Source organism: Canis aureus, chromosome X, assembly GCF_053574225.1.
Source record: "Canis aureus isolate CA01 chromosome X, VMU_Caureus_v.1.0, whole genome shotgun sequence".
In the NCBI taxonomy this organism is placed as follows: Eukaryota; Metazoa; Chordata; class Mammalia; order Carnivora; family Canidae; genus Canis; species Canis aureus.
In genome coordinates, this window is record NC_135649.1 from 16,827,097 (window position 1) to 16,846,382 (window position 19,286).

Consider the following 19,286-nt stretch of genomic DNA (forward strand, 5'->3'; position numbering starts at 1 on the left):
TATTGCAAGGCCAGTAACATCTTTCTTTTGTAACATGGAGTTTCAAGTTTACTCCTCCAGGGCACCTGTAGACTCAAGAGAGCTGGCACTCATACCATTTGAAGGCATCTTTGAAGCCACTTCTGGTTCAGGCATTCAGGGTGGGATGTGTTAAGTAAGCAACATAGCCTTAAGGAACATTAAGCTTAGACTTTGTCAGGTAGTTAAGCATTGCTGTGCTTAAAACCCATCCCTGTATTGTTCTTCTTTTGCTACCAGGACATATTGTTGCCTTGCAATAAACTCTGCCAGGACCAATAAAACCCGACTTAGTAAACAGGTGACTGTGTGTGTGTGCGTGTGTGTGTGTGTGTGTGTGTGCGTGCGCGCGCTTCATGAGCCTTAATGTCTTGTCAAAATCACCTCACAAATGATTTACCATTTTTACAGCTATTTGTGACCTTTGCTTCCAGGGTGTTTATATAAAAAGAGTGTGTTTGATACCAGCCAAATTAATGAGCAGGGGAGAAAAGAAGTCAGAAAGAAAACAGCCCCCTTCTAACGGTCTTGGAGCTTGTCTGTGTTCTAGTTATGTGTTCCAGCCATTGTATATGAAGAGAAGCAGCAGCCTGCCGCTCAGGAAATCAATCCTCCAATAAATGGGACGTTTAAATGTTTCTGGCTTACCTTTAAAGGAGCACTAGTTTGGTCTGCAACTTTTCTATATTTTAGTTTCTTTAGCTCTTTTATGGACTTACCCCTGGTGAAAATCCTGAGATTTTAAGAAATCCCAGCGACTACAAAATTCTCAGCTTTGGCGTGAAATATAAGAACACTTTTTTTTTTTTTTGTCTGAAGAGGGTTAATGATTACACTTACAGACAGTATAATGAAAAAGCACCAATGCAGTTTATTTTAATGCTTCTAATTCACGAGAGTTACTTCTTAATTCTACATCAGAAGTCATTTCACCAATACTCAATTTGGAAAGCACAATCAAGAAAGACTCCAATTTTTATTCGGACTACACAACTCAGCACAGTACTAGGCATCATGAATCTAGAACAAAAAATCGAAATATGCAGGACACAATAGATCTTAAACTCTAGGGATCCATGAACCTCTGGGAAGTGTATACAAAAAAGCTGTGTAGTGTGTGCTTACATCTTTCTGGGGAAAGCTCCAATGATTTCAATCAGCTTCTAAAAAGGTACCCAAGCAGTACACAAGAGAATTCTCATCTCCTCCATATTTCCAAAAAGGAAAGCCGCGACTTCAGGAAGTTCACTTTCGCACATTTCAGAGTCAGTTTCCACAGGGACAGAGGGTGGAAAAGAAAACAAATGAAAGTAACTTGCAAGGACTAGGCAGGGAAAAACTCCAGAGTGTTATTTACTTTATAAGTTTAGTAACATGTTCTGGGTTAGGGAGGGGAAATGGGGATGTTAAGTGCTAAGGGCAGTGGGGAGCAAGAAGACTCCTAAAAGGCTTTTTCAAGTCCTCACAAACACCACACTTGAGTATGAATGAAGCAACAGCAAGAATTTCAAATGCAATGTAACGCCAAGTCCAATTCTTCAGTTTCAGCATATTAACAACTTATTTTTATTTTTTGAATATCACAAACTTCAATCAGAATACTTTAAAAAATATTATTCTGCATGCACTTAACAAATTGGACAAAGGACAAGTATCCAGCTGACTTGCATTATACTATGAAGTTTTACCTGAACAGCCAATTAACACAGATTTAAAATCATTAAGTACAGGTGACAGTGAAAACTTCAATGCATTACTCTGCTGGCATCCTACCACTAGGCACACGTTCATGTAACACTACTAGCAATTACCCTGGAGCACGGGCAGAATGCAGATGGAGGAAGCTCCCTACAAAGCAAGTTTAAGGGATTAAATGTCATCATCGACATCGTCGTCGCTACTGAGGACAAAGCTACTGCCTGTGGACAGGGGCCCTTCCTCCTTCACGTTGCCCACACCCCTCACTGTCCCTCTCTCATCAGAGTCGTCAAACAGCTTCTCACTGGAATCCTCATCGTCATCATCAAACAGCTTCCCGTTGGAATCATCCTCTTCAAACATCTTATCATCCACGTCCTCACCTTCCTTTATCTCTACTCCTTCCTCATCTTCTTTGTCATCCGAGTCTTCGAACATCTTCTCATCAACGTCTTCAAGCCCCTTTTCATCTGCATAGTCTTCATCCTCTCTTTCGTCTGACTCATCATCAAATACCTTTTCGTAGGTGTCCTCCCCTTCTTCCTTGTCATCAGACTCTTCGTCAAACTCCCTCTCTGAGACTTCCTCCTCAAACACTCTCTCAGAGCTGCTATCTCCAAATTCTGATTTGTCAGAGTCATTGTCTTCAAACTCCCTGTCGAGAATGTTCTCGCCGAACTCCTTGTCGGAGGCATCCTCATCAAAATCCTTCTCGAGGCCATTTTCTTCAAATTCTTTCTCAGAGCCGTCTTCAAACTGCTTTTCAGAGAAGTCTTCTTCGGATTCCCTTTCCGAGTCATCCTCTTCAGACTCCTTTTGAGGGCTCTCCTCCTCTTCACACTCCTTGCTGGGGCCATCTTGGTCAGAATCCTTTTCAAGACCGTTCTCTTCATAATCATTTTTGAGCCTCTTCTTTTTGGATTCTTGTTCAGGGCCATTCTCTTTAGACTCTGCTTTAGGACCGCCCTCTTCAAACTCTTTTTCAGGGCTGCCTTCTCCAGACTCTCTCTCTGGGTAGTCTTCCTCACGCTCCCTCTTGGGGCAGCCTTCCTCAGACTCTGTTTTGAGGGAGCCTTCTTCAGATTCTTTCTGGGCGCAGCCTTCCTCAGCCTCTTTCTCGGGACCACTTTCTTTGGCATCTTTTTCCGAAGCATCTCCTTCAAATTCTCCCCCATCTTCGGTTTTTTCAAACTTCTTTTCATCGATGGGTTCTTCAAATGCCATTTCCCTTGTGGCCTCTTGTGCATTCATTTTCGATGTGCTAGGGCGCTCTGAAAAATGCCTTACCCTAGAAGGCCCCGCCCTTTCCGAAGCACAGATGGAATTTGAACGCCGAAGGCTTCTGTTAGCCTCGGGAGCATTAAGGAAAGCCTCCCATCCTCTCAGCCTTTCCTCCCTTTCTCTTGTGGTCTCTTCCACCTGTGGAGAAAGGGGAATTGCTATTAAAATGAGTTTTAGGCAAAAATAAATAACTTCTCTGCACACTTCTGATACTGACACAAATACCCTGATTTCATACAGCATCTCTTCTTAGGAAATCAGAGCATTTCCCTATATTCAGTTTTCAAAATTTTACATCTTGATTAATGGGAGTTGAGCTTAAGATCATTTAAACAAAAGCCCAACACCACAGTCCTGCAGAATTGTTAAATAAAGAAATCAAAGAAAAAGTTAATACTTGAATGCTCTCCATCCTTTACTTACCACTATTCTGAGCACACCTCAAAATTTCAGGCTTATAAACTGAAAAACTAAAACATTTTTCTTTCTATGCTCTGGATGCAAAGTATTATTTAGAAGAACTGTTACATTAAACAGATTAAACTGAGCCCAAAACTCATCTGAAGAACCACTAGATCAGCATTTGTTGGTAATGTTACAATTTATGTGCCCTTGATAGTTGCAGAATTTACCTGATAATCTGTAGTCCCATCCCACGCCTGGGCAGTGATTTGACGGCCACCAAACCACCTTCCATCAAGAGTTTGTATACAATAGTCAGCTTCCTCCGGATCCCTGAAGGACACAGAGGCCACACCATCGGGGTGTCTCTAGAAAGGGAAGAAAAGGCAGCAATGAATGATAAAACTAAAAATAAAACATACACATTTGACAAAATAAGTATGTAGTGGAGTTCTTTGATAACTTAAGCTTCAAGATTTTATGTATGAAGCCATTCTTCCTTTTTACTCCAGCCAGTGACTTGAAGCTAGCTGCTTCTTTAAAAAAAAAAAGATTTTATTTATTTGAGAGAGAGAGAGAGAGAGAGAGAGATAGTGAGAGAAAGCACGAGCTGGGGAAGGGGCAGAGGGAAAAGCAGACTTCCCACTGAGAGGGGAGCCCGATGCAGGGCTCGATCCCAGGACCCTGGAATCATGACCCAAGCGAAGGCAGTCACTTAACCAAATGAGCCACCTAGGCACCCCAAAGCTAGCTGCTTCTTTAGCTTAATCTTGTATATCAAGAACCAAGCATGATGTTCTTGGAAATGCTTCTACCACTTAGCAGCTAAATGACCTTGAGCAAGGTGCTCACTCAATCTCTAAACTCCGAGCTTCCTCATCTGTAAAATGGGTAGAATAGTACCCACCTACCTCAAAAGATCATGAGAACTAAATGAGGTAACATGTAAAGTAGCCCGTATGCAATCAATAAATGGTGAATCTTTTAGTATGTGTCAATCTAGGAAGTAACAGAGTAAGAAGGGGAACATAGAGAAGAATATTTTGCTTGATTATTCTTCAAATATGGAGGAGGAGAGTAATTCACCAAGAGGGGTAAATGGGGGCAAATAGGGAACCACAAGATCTCACACGTCTTTCTTGTACTCCTTTCATCTGATCACACACTCTAGGGCAATAAAGGGAAATCACCAAGGCATACCAAGTCTAGCAAGCCCTGACTTACAATCCATGTTCATCTAACTACTGCTGACAGATGACTACTACTAGATAGCAGCCCTACTATAGAAAAACATTAATCCAAAATTTGTGGCATACTGACCTCTGGGAATAACTTCTCAAAGGGAAAGAATGCTTGGCTTTAGGAATCATTTGTCTAAGCCACGAACTTACATCAAAGAGAAGAAGCTTCCTAATTTGTCCAAACTTTGAACACTCTACTCGAAGGTCTTCTCTGATTTCATTCAGCACCAATGGATCATCCTGCAAACATACACATGATTAAAACAGGTTTGCCCCCTTTAAATACAAACCCTGAGAAATCACATTTCTTGCTTTGACAAGCCAACATACCGAAAAAAGTTTTACTTAAAAAAAAGTAGTCTTGTCTGAGGCCTACAAAATCTTAAAAAGTCAAAACGGATTAAAGTTAGATCACCAAGACTGCAGCCACTGCTACAGGGCGGCCCTGCTTTCAGCTTGAGGAAAGGGCTGAGAATGGCGGGCAGCAGTAGGACTGTGCTGGAGCAGAGGGGAGGGGAAGCAGGGAAGGAGGACCGGGAATCCCCAATAACAGCAGCTGTACGGGCAGGAAAAGTCCTCTGACATATATGCAATCAGACACTGCTCATTCCTCTGTCCTGCACGGGCATCATGAGTGTACTGACCAGAGCCTTCTGCTTTGGGTTTTGCATAGATGCCTATTTACAGAAATGCTGTCATGGAGAGAGAGATAGCCCTTTCATTGACTAAGTGTTCTAAGATAGTTCTTTGTGCTTCCAAGATTCTATTTTAACTTACAGGGTAAACCTCCCTTATAAGGGTGCCTGTTCATCTTGTCTCCTACCACGTCGCACCAGAACCACACAAATAAAGCACTGTTAATAAGCACACGAGAAAATATATTCTTAGGGTGTCTGGGGAGCTCAGTAGGTTAAGCGTCCACCTTCAGCTCAGGTCATGATCCTGGAGTCCTGGGATGGAACCCCACATAGGGCTCCCTGCTCAGCAGGGAGTCAGTCTGCTTCTCCCTCTTCCTCTGCCACTCCCCCTCCCCCTCCCTCCCCCCACCACTCTGCCCTGGCTCGTGTGTGTGCACGCACGCACACGTGCTCTCTCTCTCAAATAAAATCTTTAAAAAAATAGATTCTTAGCTGCTGCTTTCTTGCAACTATAAGTCTATTAAGAGCATTCAAGAGCTGCTGCTTCTGGTGGTCTTGAGTTCAAGTGGACCATCTACCCCACAACAAAAGCATTTAAGATTACCAGTAGGAATTAACAAACCTTTCCTCAAGTCCCAGTGCATGGAAAGGGCTCATAAAATGTTACATTATCCACTTGAATTTTAACTACATAAACATATAAATGAAACATCCTATATATGAACTTCTACTGAAGTAGACTTATGCTTTTTAAGAAACACTTAACTTCATCTTGCTCACGGGTTTTTATTTTCCTCACCAACTAAAGAACTGCAAAGAACAAAAAAAAGTGCCTTTTCCCTCCTGAAGTTCTCTCAGAAAGCAAAAATAAAGAACTGATAGGTAGTTACTGATATCAACTTTAAAATAAAAGAATACCCTACAAATGAGCCTTCTAAAGGCACAGCTGGCAGCACTCTGTACAAAATCTCATTTTAGAGAAGATGCTGTTTGTTTTAGATAGATTTGTCAGCCCTATGAGGAATGGGAACCAGAGCATGAAAGTCATATGGTAGCCTATAGGAATGTGTGCGTGGTTGGCTCCTACTGGACTACATGCTTTCTAAAGGCGGGAATCTTGTTTGAATGAGTTTCATATGCCTCACAGAACCCAGCACCGGTGTTTCCACATGGTGAGCAGTCAATAAAAAGCTTCTTCAAGATAAACAATTGCCAATACCTCAAAACTTTATTCACCAAGGGAAATCAGGATTATAGTAAAACCACAGAAAACTGTTACAAAATATTCAACAAATTTAAGTGTGATTCCATTGTAGGGGGGGGAGGAACCACTCTATTTCTGTACCAAAGTCTCAGTGCTTTTCCTACAAGGATGTCAGATTTTAGCCAAAATCTTTGTACATTTCTGTTTTCATTTATACCAGCTTGAAAAACGAATCTAGCCTCACTGCTGTATAGTAGCCTGAAGCATAAGTATAACAGTCCTCTCCTCTGGAAAATTCTTTAACATAATTAAGAATGGAAAGTTTCTAAACACAACACTTTGCAAGCAACAGACTTGAGACAAAAATCAGACAGAGGAGTTGAAACCTCCTGTTCAACACTCTTAGTTTTTTTTTTTTTTTTTTTTTTTTGCCAGGGTGGTGTTTTGTTTTCCCAGGAAGAAATAAATCATGTTTCTCATTCCTTTCCAATCTAAACTTACACTGGCCATGACGGTGGCCACTAACCACATGTGGCTACAGAGCACTTAAAATGTGGCTAGTCCCAATTGAGGTGTGTTCCAAGTATGGCATGAACACCAGATTTTGAAGATTTAGTACCAATGGGGAAGAAACAACAATGTAACTCATGAATATTTTTATATCACATGTTGAAATTAAGAATATTTTAGATATACTGGGTTAAATAAAGTTCATTATTAAAATTAATTTTCCCCATTTCATGTTATAGTTTAACCATAGCTCCTGGAAAAATTGTGGCTCACATTCAGTTGCTTTGCTGTTGGCCAGTTCTGTGTACGCAATGAGAAACCTAGAGAAACCTAACACACTGGCATCACAGTTTTGGTTCTTCATCTCCTAGGATGCAAATTTGCCAGGCATGCCGTTTATTTTTTAAAGTTCAATGATTGATTTTTTTCGTAATCTCTATACCCCACGTGGGGCTTGAGCCCACAAGCCCGAGATCAAGAGTCACATACTCTTCAGACTGAGCCAGCGAGGCATCCCCAAGCATGCATTTTTAAGTAAGGTGTTGAATTAAATACTGAAAACCCTCTGAAGTTACATGAAAAATATTAGCCTTCACATCGTTCACCCTGATACCAAATAGTATTTTTAGGTATTTTGCTTCTCACACTGGTCAATTATTTAGAATAAAAATATATTCCACTCCCCACCCCGAATCTGATTTCATTCTGACACCCCAGGGAACCTAACCATCAGTTTTTGTTTCCCACAACAAAGCTCAGTGCTGATGACTATTCTTTAGATTCACATGGAATCTTTAGTCAAATCAAATACTCTCTCCAAAATGCCCAATAGCATGTTCTCCGGCTGCACACCTCTATGACAAGCCATACAGTGTCTACACCAGCGTGTCCAACAGGACTTCCTGTGGTGACAAATGAGTATCTGCATTATCCAAAATGGAGGCTGCTAGCCACATGTGGCTGGTCCGACTAAAGAATTCCATTTCTAGTTTTCTTCTATTTCAGTTAAATTTAAATAAGCACATGTGGCTAGAGTAGACCCTATTGGACAGTCTACTATGTTGGACAGATTTATACTGATACACTTTGAAGTTCAAGCCCACAGAGACCCAGAACAAAAGACAAGATCCCTCTATTATTTCTCTCCCTCTCCCTCTGCCCTCCCCCTGCTTGCGTGTTCTCTCTGATCTAAAATAAATAAATCAAAAAATAAAATAAAATAAAATAAAATAAAATAAAATAAAATAAAATAAAATAAAATAAATAAATCTTAAAAACAAAACAAAACACCAAAGAACAAGATCCTCTGACAGGCTCTTATCAAGCTGGCAGGCCACACAAGAGCAGGCAGGTAGGCGAACAAGGATAGCACCCAAGAGTTTTTCCATCTGTGAGCATTGAAGCCTGTCCCTGCTCTCTCAGCTTCTGTGGCACAGTGTCTGAAAAGAACACTTTCCTTCATTTGCAAAGATGCTCAAAAGAAAACGTTTTATCCATGGAGTGAAGCAAAAGACTCTGCCTTCTGAGTAACAGGGCTCTCATTCAATCATTCTTTTATTTTTTTTTTCATATAAATATTGAGGGTCTGTAAAATAAATACATATTGAGGGTCTACTGGATGCCAGGCAGAATTCTAACCACTGGAAATATTATAGCACACAAGGGAGGCAGAGCCCTGACTCTCATGGAGCTCACATTCTTGTAGAGGACATCCAATTATTTCAGATAATAATAAATGTTATGAATAGTTTTTCAAACCAGCATAAATGAAAATGAAAGTCTAAGATGACTTTGGCTCTAAACAGGGTAATTTAAAGACTTACTATAACTCAAAGTAAGGTTTACACTAAACCAGTGGGAGTGTTTGAAAAAGAGAACAAAGAATTTACAAGCATGTAACATCGATCTTTAAAACTATCCACTGGAGGGAATTTGTAGGGGTCAAAGTAAATTAGATGTGGCTTTCTGGAGGAAAGAATACTCATTAAGCTAGGAGAAACTAAGTCTGCACAATGTGATGGCCAGATTCAAATTAGGTGGCTCAATGAGCAAGGCAAGAAGCAAAACACAAAAACAGATGTAATTACACAACAGACTTCTACTCACAGAGGTTCCAGACAATTTGAATTAAGTTTGCATTAATATTCACATTCAAGTGTTAAGAATATGGAATGCATGCATCAAACCAAGGACATGAAGTCATAGACATTAATAGGTCATGTAATTTTAAAAAAGCCATTTAATATTTAAATGAGATGAACTCTAAGAAATTGGGAGCCATACCTAATAGATAGGGATACCCTGGGGTCCATCTAAATTCCTTTCAAATCTCTATTTGGCAGGGGAACGGTTTCAAAAAGTGTTTCAAGAGGAGTCAGGATTCTACTCAGTAGAAACATCAAATGTTACAAATTGACCACATGTATCTATCTCCCCAGTGATCTCAAAAGATGCACAGACCATATGGGTGCACAGCAAACTCTACCACATGACTCTGGGCTGGGATGGAGCTCAACAGACCATAGGGGGTTCTCTCCAAGGGGGCTACAGTGAAACTGCCATGCTCACTGTTTCAATGCACAGGAGTGAGAAAGGTCTTTGGTTGCACCTAGATCATTTGTAAATCTGGAGTTTCACAGTATGAACCTTCTTTGTTGTTGTGTGACTTGTTATTTTTATGTTTACTTATGTTGACTTGTGGTCTTTATCTATCTTGTGTGTAACTGGTTGTCATTAATTTCAGATTCCAGGGAGAGGAGAAAGACCTGATGCCACACAAGTGCCGTCTGTGGTTTGGATAAAAGACTAGCCCCAAGGACAAGAGGCAGACCAGCGCAAGGTGCCCCGGTGGCATGCTATACCTTGCACACCTCTTGCACCTGTCCAGCTCTTCTTCACTCTGTTCACTTTTGTTCGCTGTTCTTAGAATTTTACCTGGACACTAAGTATTTATAAAGTCCCCCTAATAGCCACAAAAGCATTGTATGAACGTCAGGTCTCGAAAAACCACCTTTAGTATTTAAACACCAGGAGCTGTCTTTCATTAACCTGAGGGTTTTTTTGTTTTGTTTTAAGGATCAAATTTGTGGTACCAAAGTGAAGTTCTCATTTGCCAAGTATAAAATGACTCCCCGCCCAAACCGGCCTGTGCTTGTTGAAATGCACTCAAAATCCATAAGCAGCGCCCAGAAATCTTTCAGTGATTATATTTTTAATGATTTCCCAGAGTAAGTAGCTGCTGTTTACAGCTGCAGTGTGGGTGTTAAGCAGTGTTCCCTGGGGGACAACTAAAAGAACCCTAGGCTGAATGTGGGAAAATTTAAACATTTTGATACACTCTTAGCTCTATTTTCCTACCTTGACAACTACATGGAGGGGTGGTATGTGACATGTGAAAACATGGGGTGAAGCAAGCTTGGGACTCCCTTGAAAGAAAACACATCAGTGTTTCCATCAGTGGGAATATCACCTCCTACCTCAAAATCCATCGGATGAAACATATTTTTGATGATGACAACTCGCTCATGGCGCATTCGAGATGGGCCAGCTCTTCTCTCAGGTCTCCAGTCCAACTGCCTAATGCAATAGAGCAGGAACAAGATACTGAATTTTGTTTCATACTTGCAGGACAGAAAAAAAGGAGTTGTTACAATCAACCTTTATTTGAGTATATAGTGATGCTAATTATTCGATTCTAAAATAACAATATGTATTTCTGGAGAACTTTCGGAAGTAAAACTAATGGGCAGGTGAAAGATGGACCCAGTGTCTGAAATCCCCAGAATGTATCTTTTTTCAGGGCTGCTGTCTGGTTACAAATGTTCCAGTAAGATTCCTGTAAAGAGCCAATTATTTAATATTTATGACTATCTGGTATCTACGCCTACACTTTGAGGGCAAAAAATACATTCTACTTGTATTGGTTTTGAGGCATTTTATGATTATAAGGACCAAACTACATTGAAATATGTAAAACTACTGTTACATAACCAAAAATTTTATTGCTAGGTGTTTATAAAATTGGTAGGTATCTAGCCTATTCCTGTAAAAACTATAGGATATCACAACTCAACTCCTTTATCAGCACTGTTATCATTAAGTTGAGTGCAGTGTTAGAAGTGTTATTAGAACTCACTGTGATAGAAGAAAATACTTATCATTTCAGCCAACTTCTTAAAACCAGCATACTTCAAAAAACCCATTGACATGAATGGATTAGTAGACATTTGATGATGTTTACTGTACACACCGTGTACAACCCTATCAAATACAGTCATAAAAGCTGCTGTTTCTAACTCCTACTGATGAGCCTACACAGACGCCTTAGCTCCTGGCGTAGCTGATGTCAATTCACATTAGAAATGAACTAATGGCTCTGGTAAACAAGCTTCAACTATTTTATTTAACTTCATGTTCAACTTCTTCCAGAGATGGCCCTCTCATCTCATTGAAGCCCGGTTTATATTACAAATTAACACTCCAGGAAATAGACATGCTGCCACTGCCAGATCATCCTGCAGTAGAGATGACTGAAGGTTTCTGATGATCTAATGAAATTCTTTGAAAATAACTTCTGCATACATTTGATGGAACACAACTAAGGAGCTACACCCAAAACATAGTCTAGGATATGTAAATGAAATCATTCAAAAAGCGAAAATCAACACAAACTTCTGTTGCAGAGACAGCTTTTTCTTGTAGTCTTTGCACTTCTTCTTCTTCTTTGAGGCATCATACTCTCCCTTCAGTTGAAACTTGGCCACTTCGACATGCAATTTGTAGCCTCTAATTTCATCTTCGTCCAGAAGCTTTAACGCGAGATCCACAGATTCCCTCTTTATAAAAAGGTAAAATGAGATAGAATTTCCATGCTGAAATGAAACTTGGGGAGGTTTTTTAGGCAAACGATGACTATATGGACAATAAAGATTTCATCACAACTACCTCCTTTGAGATAAAGAACTCTAGGCTGCCTTATCAGGAAACCTGCACTCTAGAAACAGCTGTCCTCAACCAGTTTTGTGAACTTGGGCAAGTTATTCAATTTCTTCATCTGTAAAATGGGAAGAAAAATGCCTTCTTTGCAGGGTTCTTGACAAAATCAAATGAAAGAACGCACATAAAGGATAGGGACTGGCATATAGAAGGTACTTAAACTGCATTATTATTGGAATAAGAGTATTACCTCTTGGGAGTCTCAATTTCTCAATGAGGCAAATGGACTTGTGTGACTTTTAAGGTACAGTTTTATTTATTTATTTATTTTTAAAAATGTATTTATTTATTTATTCATGAGAGACACACACAGAGGCAGAGACATAGGCAGAGGGAGAAGCAGGCTTCATGTAGGGAGCCCAATGCGGGACTTGATCCTGGGACTCTGGGACCCCGCCCTGAGCTGAAGGCAGACACTCAACTACTGAGCCACCCAGGCATCCCTACGGTACAGTTTTAAAATTCTCAAGTACTACTACTTAAAAGACTACATGACTCAAGGAACTGGGAATAACATAGCCAGCCTTTAATTTTTTTATTCACCAATTAAAATGTAGGTCTGTGATATTAAACAAAGATGATTATATGATGGCTAGTACATTAAGTACATTTGTGGATTCTGGGTTCTACACAAAGGGGGCAGTTGTCAGACCTATGCAGACCTGAGGAAAACACAAAAAAATACCTGAATTCAGCTGCATAATCAAATATGGATCTTAGAACAATTACATATTTTTAAAAGATTTATTTATTTTAAAGGGAGAGAGAAAGAGCACTCAGGAGTGTGTGTTGGGGGAAGTGGCAGAGGAAGAGGGAGAGGGAGGACTCCATACTGAGTGCAGTGCCCGATGAGGGGCTTGATCCCAGGACCCTGAGATCATGACCTGAGCCAAAACCAAGGGTCACATGCCAACTGACTGAGCCACCCAGGTGCCCCTTAATTATATTTTTTTGGAACTTAATTTACTGGCTGGCCAATCTTGTTCTTTTTATAAAGTTACTCAGAACTCCATTTTTCTTTTGGAAAAAATAGAAAATCGAATCAAACTCCCTAAGAATCTGTTCACAGATTAATAACCCTTTAATAACTAGTAAAACTCTCAAAATCTCCTTGTATTTGAAAATTAATAACTACCTATAATGACCATACCCACATGTAACTCCATTATGTTCAAGAACCAGATTCAAAACGTGTCTTCCCAAGAGCTGTCGGCTTAACCCTACCCCTTCCTGATTTCAATGAAATGCTGTACACTCACAACACACCTGTGGTATTAATACTGTTGTTTAATCATTTTGATATTGTTTTTTAAAAGGATTTATTCATTTGAGAGAGCACACACGAGAGAGAGAGAGAGAGAGAAAGAAAGAGAGAGAGAACAGATGGGGAGGAGGGACAGAGGGAGAGGGAGAAGCAGACTCCCCACTGAGCAGGGAGCCTGACGTGGGGCTCAATCCCAGGAGATTGTGACCCAAACCGACAGCAGATGCTTAACCGACTGAGCCACCCATGTGCCCCTGATTTTACTTTGTAATTATTTTCACCTTCCATGACATAGGTACATGTCATTGTTGTGCATATTTCTTCTGTATTCTGCAGTAATGCATAAAACATGCTTCTAAGGTGAGAGACGTTCTAGAAATGATGACTGCCTTTGACACTGAGCTTTCCCTGTGCAATTTATGGTACCATGAATACGTAGTTTTGCAAATTTCTATTAATACCACTCTCTCTTCTCTTGCATTCAAAATACATTTCAAAGCAGTAAGCATAGCTATCATTACATTTATGGTCTAACTCAGCACTCAGAAAACTTTTGTAAATGGACAGTTAAAAAAAAAAGTAAAGGGACAGTTAGTAAATATTTTAGGCTTTAAAAAAAAATATTTGGGATCCCTGGGTGGCTCAGCAGTTTAGCGCCTGCCTTTGGCCCAGGGCGCAATCCTGGAGTCCCAGGATCGAGTCCCACGTCAGGCTCCTGGCATGGAGCCTGCTTCTCCCTCCTCCTGTGTCTCTGCCTCTTTCTCTCTCTCTATCATAAATAAATAAATAAATCTTTAAAAAATGAAATAAAATAAATATTTTAGGCTTTGTGGGACACGTGGTGTGTGCTGCAGCCACTCAACTCCACTGCTGAAACACAAAAGCAGCCATAAACAAATGAGTAAATGAATGAATGAATGTGGCCACGTTCAGTAAAAGTTTACTTACAAAAATAGGCAGTGGGCTGGAGTTTGCCAAACCCTGGTCTAATTCATTCCAGTGGGCAAATAAAATGTTACTGGCTTTCTTTTCTTTGTGGATTTTTAAAATGTGTTCTGAGTTGATACATGCATATAGTCCTAAAGTATATATTCTTTGCAGTGAGAATTCTTTTAAGACAAAAGCAGCACTTCAGTCACATAACTTACATAATACCTTGACCTGATAACATATTTTCCTAGAACAAGTAAATAACCTCATCAATGCGATACACACAGGCACAATCTGAAATTTCAGTTTTCTTCACATCCTGTTTTGAATAGTTCTCAGTCTTAGTTATCATCTATACAAAATTATAGCCCTGGTTCCTGAGTTAAAAATGGAAATACAAGAAACTTATTTGACCACATAACTAACCTTCAAATAACAGCAAAGACCATCTCCTTTAAGATTTCCTTGATTATCTTTGTAAAGTTTGACCTTAAATTCTTCTGTTTGAGGATCTCTCATAATGATGCCAAACTTGGACATGAGCTGTATAAATTCATCCACTGTAATGTCTGGAGGCAAACCTGGAACATTAGGGAAAAAAACTATAAAGGCACATACAGTAACAGTGAGGGTTACTTAAACATTCTACCAATTAGAAATCTGCAACTCAGATTAACATAATTTTGATTTTCTAAATGTATGTAAAAAATCTCACATCTATAGAACTGAGGAAATTTCACATTTTAATGTATTCAAATATACATTAAAATCATATTTGCTTAAGTCTTGTATCACTGTAGGGGCAAGCTGCCATAAGTTACCTAAAGCAGACAAAAAGGATATTATACAAAGTTACACACTCTTAATTTTTCTTAGTTTTTTTTAATAAACAAAAAACATTTTCCTTACAAATGTAAATAGACTCCAAAGAAGCTGAAAAGTAAAAATCATATGTTCTCTACTCTAAACTTGTTTAAAAGAGGAAGGGGGGGATGGTTCCTGGATGGCTCAGTTGGTAGAACATGTACTCTTGAGTTCAGGGTCATGAGTTCAATCCCTACGCTGGATATAGAACCTACTTAAAACAAACAAACATAAGAGTATACATACCAGACACATATACATTTGTATTTCTGTCTTCTTCAACATGAAACCATCCTAAAAATCAAAATGAAAAAAAAAAAAACACATACGAGGAGAGTTAAGAGTCATATTATGAAATCTTGACAATGTAGGAGTTTCTTGAAACTTCCAGGACTTTTTTTTTTACCCTTAGAACAAGAGAAACTAACCCAAATCACTGTCTAGATTTCAAAGTACTTGAATCTTTTGACACATAATTAGTTTCAGAGACTCGTCTGAAAAAGGATGACTAGTGGGACACCTGGGTGGCTCAGCAGTTGAGCACCTGCCTTTGGCTCAGGATGTAATCCTGGGGTCCCAGGATCGAGTCCCACACTGGGCTCCCTACATGGAGCGTGCTTCTCCCTCTGCCTATGTCTCTGAACTCCTCTCTCTGTCTCTCATGAATAAATAAATAAAATCTTTAAAAAAATGAAAAAGGATGGCTAGTTATGTTAGATATTTATGATTCTGATACTACCTTAAAAAAACTCATCCTTGCACTGACTTTGGGCCTGCATGCATAAATTGCTTCTGACTTCAATCTACTGTGTTGGATATGGCCAAGCTGAGGCAATACTGCCTTGAGTTCAATTTAATTAAACTCAAAAAATATCAGAAAATTACCTTAAAAAACAGAATTTCTGATGATCCCCTAATAACAGCTCTATTTTACAAAGGAAGAAACTGAGGTACAGAATTGAAATAGCCTCCCCAATGCCCACAAGTCAGTGTGCAAGCCAATGGATAAATCTAAATAATAATAATAAAAAAACCCTTCATCTTATGATTCCTTCAAGACTATTATAATTCTTCAAATAGTAATCATATATACACATGCTAACATTTAACATTTTTATGTTCATATTTTGCAAGCTAAATCCACTTGCCTGGTTCAGCCTTTCTCTTTTCTCCCCTCTTTTTGGGATCATTGGGTTCAGGGGTTTTTCTTTGTGGCGGTTCTTCTGCAGTCCTAGCACTGACTTCTTGCACATTTGCAGTAGAGCTAGATGCCCCCTCATTAGAAAAGCCATAATTGGCCTGATATGTAGCAATGAAATCTTCAGTGATCTAAACAAAAAATTCAGCACACACACATATAGAAATTTGAAAATGACTTCTTCCCATAAAAAGTGTACATTGTGATAAATTTCTGCATATTTGGTTATACAACCGAACACAGAAATGTTTCTACAGATAATGGCTGTAGTAAATAAAGTGTAAATGCAAGAATAGTCATGTTATACAGAAAATGTGCATAAAATGACAAAAAAAATAAGATGGGTATTTGGATTATCAACACAAAACTCTTAAGGAAATTATTGGCACTGTAAGTGGTGTTGGCGCATTTTCTAGTTGATTCATTTATAAATCACTACCCCTCTACAGTCTACTTGAGTAAGGCTACAAGTACATACAATAAAGGAAGTACCAGATAACAATATAACAAAAACCAACAGTAAATAACCTAACAACAGAATCAATTTTTCTTTTGCTACAGAGATACACAAAAGTATACACGCATTAAATATTTGAGTGTCTGTATGCAGAGAACACACAAGATAAAACTGATTTAGTATATAGAGAATAGAACTAACGATTGTAAAACTAAATGCTTATTTTCACTCTCTCACTAATTAAATGACACAATCTTTTAGTGTCAGAACAAACTAAGAACAAATTCAACTCACATCCATCTATCCTCCTGGCTTTTAGGGGAAAAAAAGCCCAGTTGCACAATGAAAGAAATAGGAGTCTGCCTTCATTCTGGTCAATGTTACGCACATACAGGAGTGGGGAATATTTAAAACTCAAAGTTTCAAGAGGTATGGGTTTCAATAACATAAAAAGATAAGAGTCACAAATGAATCCATTATCAGACTATTGTTAAAAGTCCTCAGGAAACCAAATCTGCTCTGGAGCTGGGATGACCAGAACCAGCAAAATAATAAATGTAACAATGTAAAGGGAATGAAGTATACAAAAACAAAAAGGAAAATAAAAAAATTGAAACAAATAATTTTAAGAATAACAGTCAAACTACACAATGGAGACATGGCTTATATTACCAGCTTGCAAGTTGATTGCTACTGGTATATTTTCCCACCCACATGAGACTTTGATTAACAGGGTACTTTTGCTGAAAAGTTTGCAGAACCAAGTTAACACCGGTTACATTACTTACAACCTGGAATAAAATACTTAACAATTTCCAAGCACTCTACACAAATATACACAGATATCTTCTATCCATATTCCGTGCCTGTGGTTGTATGGTTCGAACACACATGCCTAGGGACAAAATCTGATAGGAAAGAGAGGTGCAGATCAAGTTCAATCTATAAAGGGATATAAATGGCTATTTTTTTTTCAAAACCAAGAAGCTGCATTTTGCACAAAGTACACAAGCTAAGCAAACATCAGAATTCCTAGGGTATATGAGGTTGGCTATCCAAGAGACCCACAGCTACTAAATTTGCTCTCGGTGTTTTTCCTCTTTGCAATAAAAAGCAGTAACCAATGCAATAACCAACCATGACCTTCACAGACAAAATTAATAAGGCATAGAAGAGATTTAAGAATTAAATTACATTCGAGACATCTCGGTAAAGATCTACGTTTCTCTAACATCGGTTCGGCAACAGAAACAACAAAAAGAAACGTCACTATCCATGGGGCCCTAACTCAAGACCTCAGCAAAGAAAAACGGAAAAGGGGCGCCCCGCGAGGCTGGCCAGGCGGGCCCGCTCTGCAGTGCCGCCCGTGCCACCGTCGTACCTTGGGGAACCAAGCCTTCTTGTCCAGGTCCCACTCGTACGGGGTGTCAGCCGGCTGCTGCCCGAAAGAATCGGGTTCTCCACTGGGATCTTTCTGGGTGTCGCCGTCCTTGGCGTCGCCGTACAATTCTTGCATTCGCAACTGCTCATCAAACTCGTCGTTCCCATCCAAGTTGTTGCCGCTCATGTTGCCGACTTAGGCAAGGGACAGGGTCCGCGCGAGCAAAGAGGCCGAGATGCAGCCGGAGGCTATAGAGAAAGGGAGGTCAGTCGCACTGGGCCCGCGTCCCGCCGCCCCCCGGCACGCCTCCCCGCGGCGCCCCAGCAGCCCCCGGGAGGTCGGGGCCGACCGGCGCCCGCGCCGCCCCCTGCTCCGCCCGCTCTCCCACCGCGCGCGCGCGCGCGCGCCGCAGGCTGCAGCCCCTGCCGCGCCGCCGCCCACCTGGCTCGCTCCACCGGGCCTCGGCGCCGCGGCTCGACCCAGGGCGTGGCGGGAGCGCGCACGCGCGCCGCCGCCGCCCCCGCCGCCGACCGGGTCGGAGTCGCCTGCAGCCCCTGCAACCCCCGCGGCTCCCGCGGCTCCCGCGGCCCCCGTGGCCCTCGCGGCAACGTCAAGAGGTTGCCGGAAAACTGAGGCCCGCTCAGGCTGACGCAGTCGCCATTGTTGGCACGTCGAGACGTCGCGGGTCGCGCCGACACGCCTCCAGTGGCGTCAATAAGCGCCGACGCGGGCGGGCAGTGCTGGACCCTAGGGGCGGGGCGTCTTGCGGGGAGCGCTGCTAATCGCCCGCCGCTGCCCACCCGGGCCTCCTGGGCGGGGCGGGGCGGGGCGGGGTGGGGGCGCGGGGGCCGCTGCGCTTAGGGACCTCGGGCTCGGTGGAGGCCGCGGTGGGCGGCAGCCGGAGGCGTGGGAATGTTCCCACTCGGCGCCCGCCATCTTGGGGGAGTGGATGGGGCGGGCGGGACGGATTTGTGTTCCTGAGAAAAAGACAGGCCTCCTTCCCCCGTTCCGCTTGGGAAACGCGACTTTGGCTTATTTCTTTATGATTTCCCTAGGATGGGCGCCGGCTCTTGTTCAGCTTCTTGGCCTAAGCTCCCAGCCCAGGGTGTGGTGTCTAGTGCGTATTGAATGAGCGAGTGAGCAAATGAATGAATGAATGAATGAACGAACGAACGGGGTGGGGACCAACCTTCTTTTCCCAGCCT

The 19,286-nt window shown here is 41.1% G+C and overlaps 1 protein-coding gene across 4 annotated transcripts; it reads right to left on the reverse strand.

The window, feature by feature from the left end:
- Positions 1-866: 866 nt before the first annotated feature.
- Positions 867-18,756, reverse strand: HTATSF1 (HIV-1 Tat specific factor 1). 4 transcript variants are annotated; one of them, XM_077889079.1, is made up of 10 exons: positions 18,523-18,756; positions 18,082-18,329; positions 16,194-16,374; positions 15,292-15,339; positions 14,608-14,762; positions 11,664-11,827; positions 10,469-10,568; positions 4,791-4,880; positions 3,630-3,767; positions 867-3,135 (listed from the first exon to the last, which is right to left on the reverse strand). In XM_077889079.1, exons 2-10 carry the CDS (start codon positions 18,265-18,267, stop codon positions 1,888-1,890), a joined length of 2,310 nt encoding a protein of 769 aa, XP_077745205.1. In that variant the 5' UTR covers positions 18,268-18,329; positions 18,523-18,756; the 3' UTR covers positions 867-1,887. The 4 variants fall into 4 exon arrangements, with proteins under 4 accessions (XP_077745205.1, XP_077745204.1, XP_077745206.1 ...); XM_077889078.1 differs by lacking the exon at positions 18,523-18,756 and having other exon boundaries at positions 18,082-18,403; XM_077889080.1 differs by lacking the exons at positions 4,791-4,880; positions 18,523-18,756 and having other exon boundaries at positions 18,082-18,403.
- Positions 18,757-19,286: the final 530 nt, after the last annotated feature.

Bases quoted from the DNA above. Each gene is read 5' to 3' on its own strand.
- HTATSF1 (XM_077889079.1), bottom strand. From the start codon at position 18,267: ATGAGCGGCAACAACTTGGATGGGAACGACGAGTTTGATGAGCAGTTG. The intron at 3,768-4,790 runs GTAAGTTCGTGG...TTCCCTTTCTAG, and splicing joins GGAAGCTTCTTCTCTTTGAT to AGACACCCCGATGGTGTGGC. The intron at 3,136-3,629 runs GTAAATTCTGCA...CTTTCTCCACAG, and splicing joins ATGGGACTACAGATTATCAG to GTGGAAGAGACCACAAGAGA.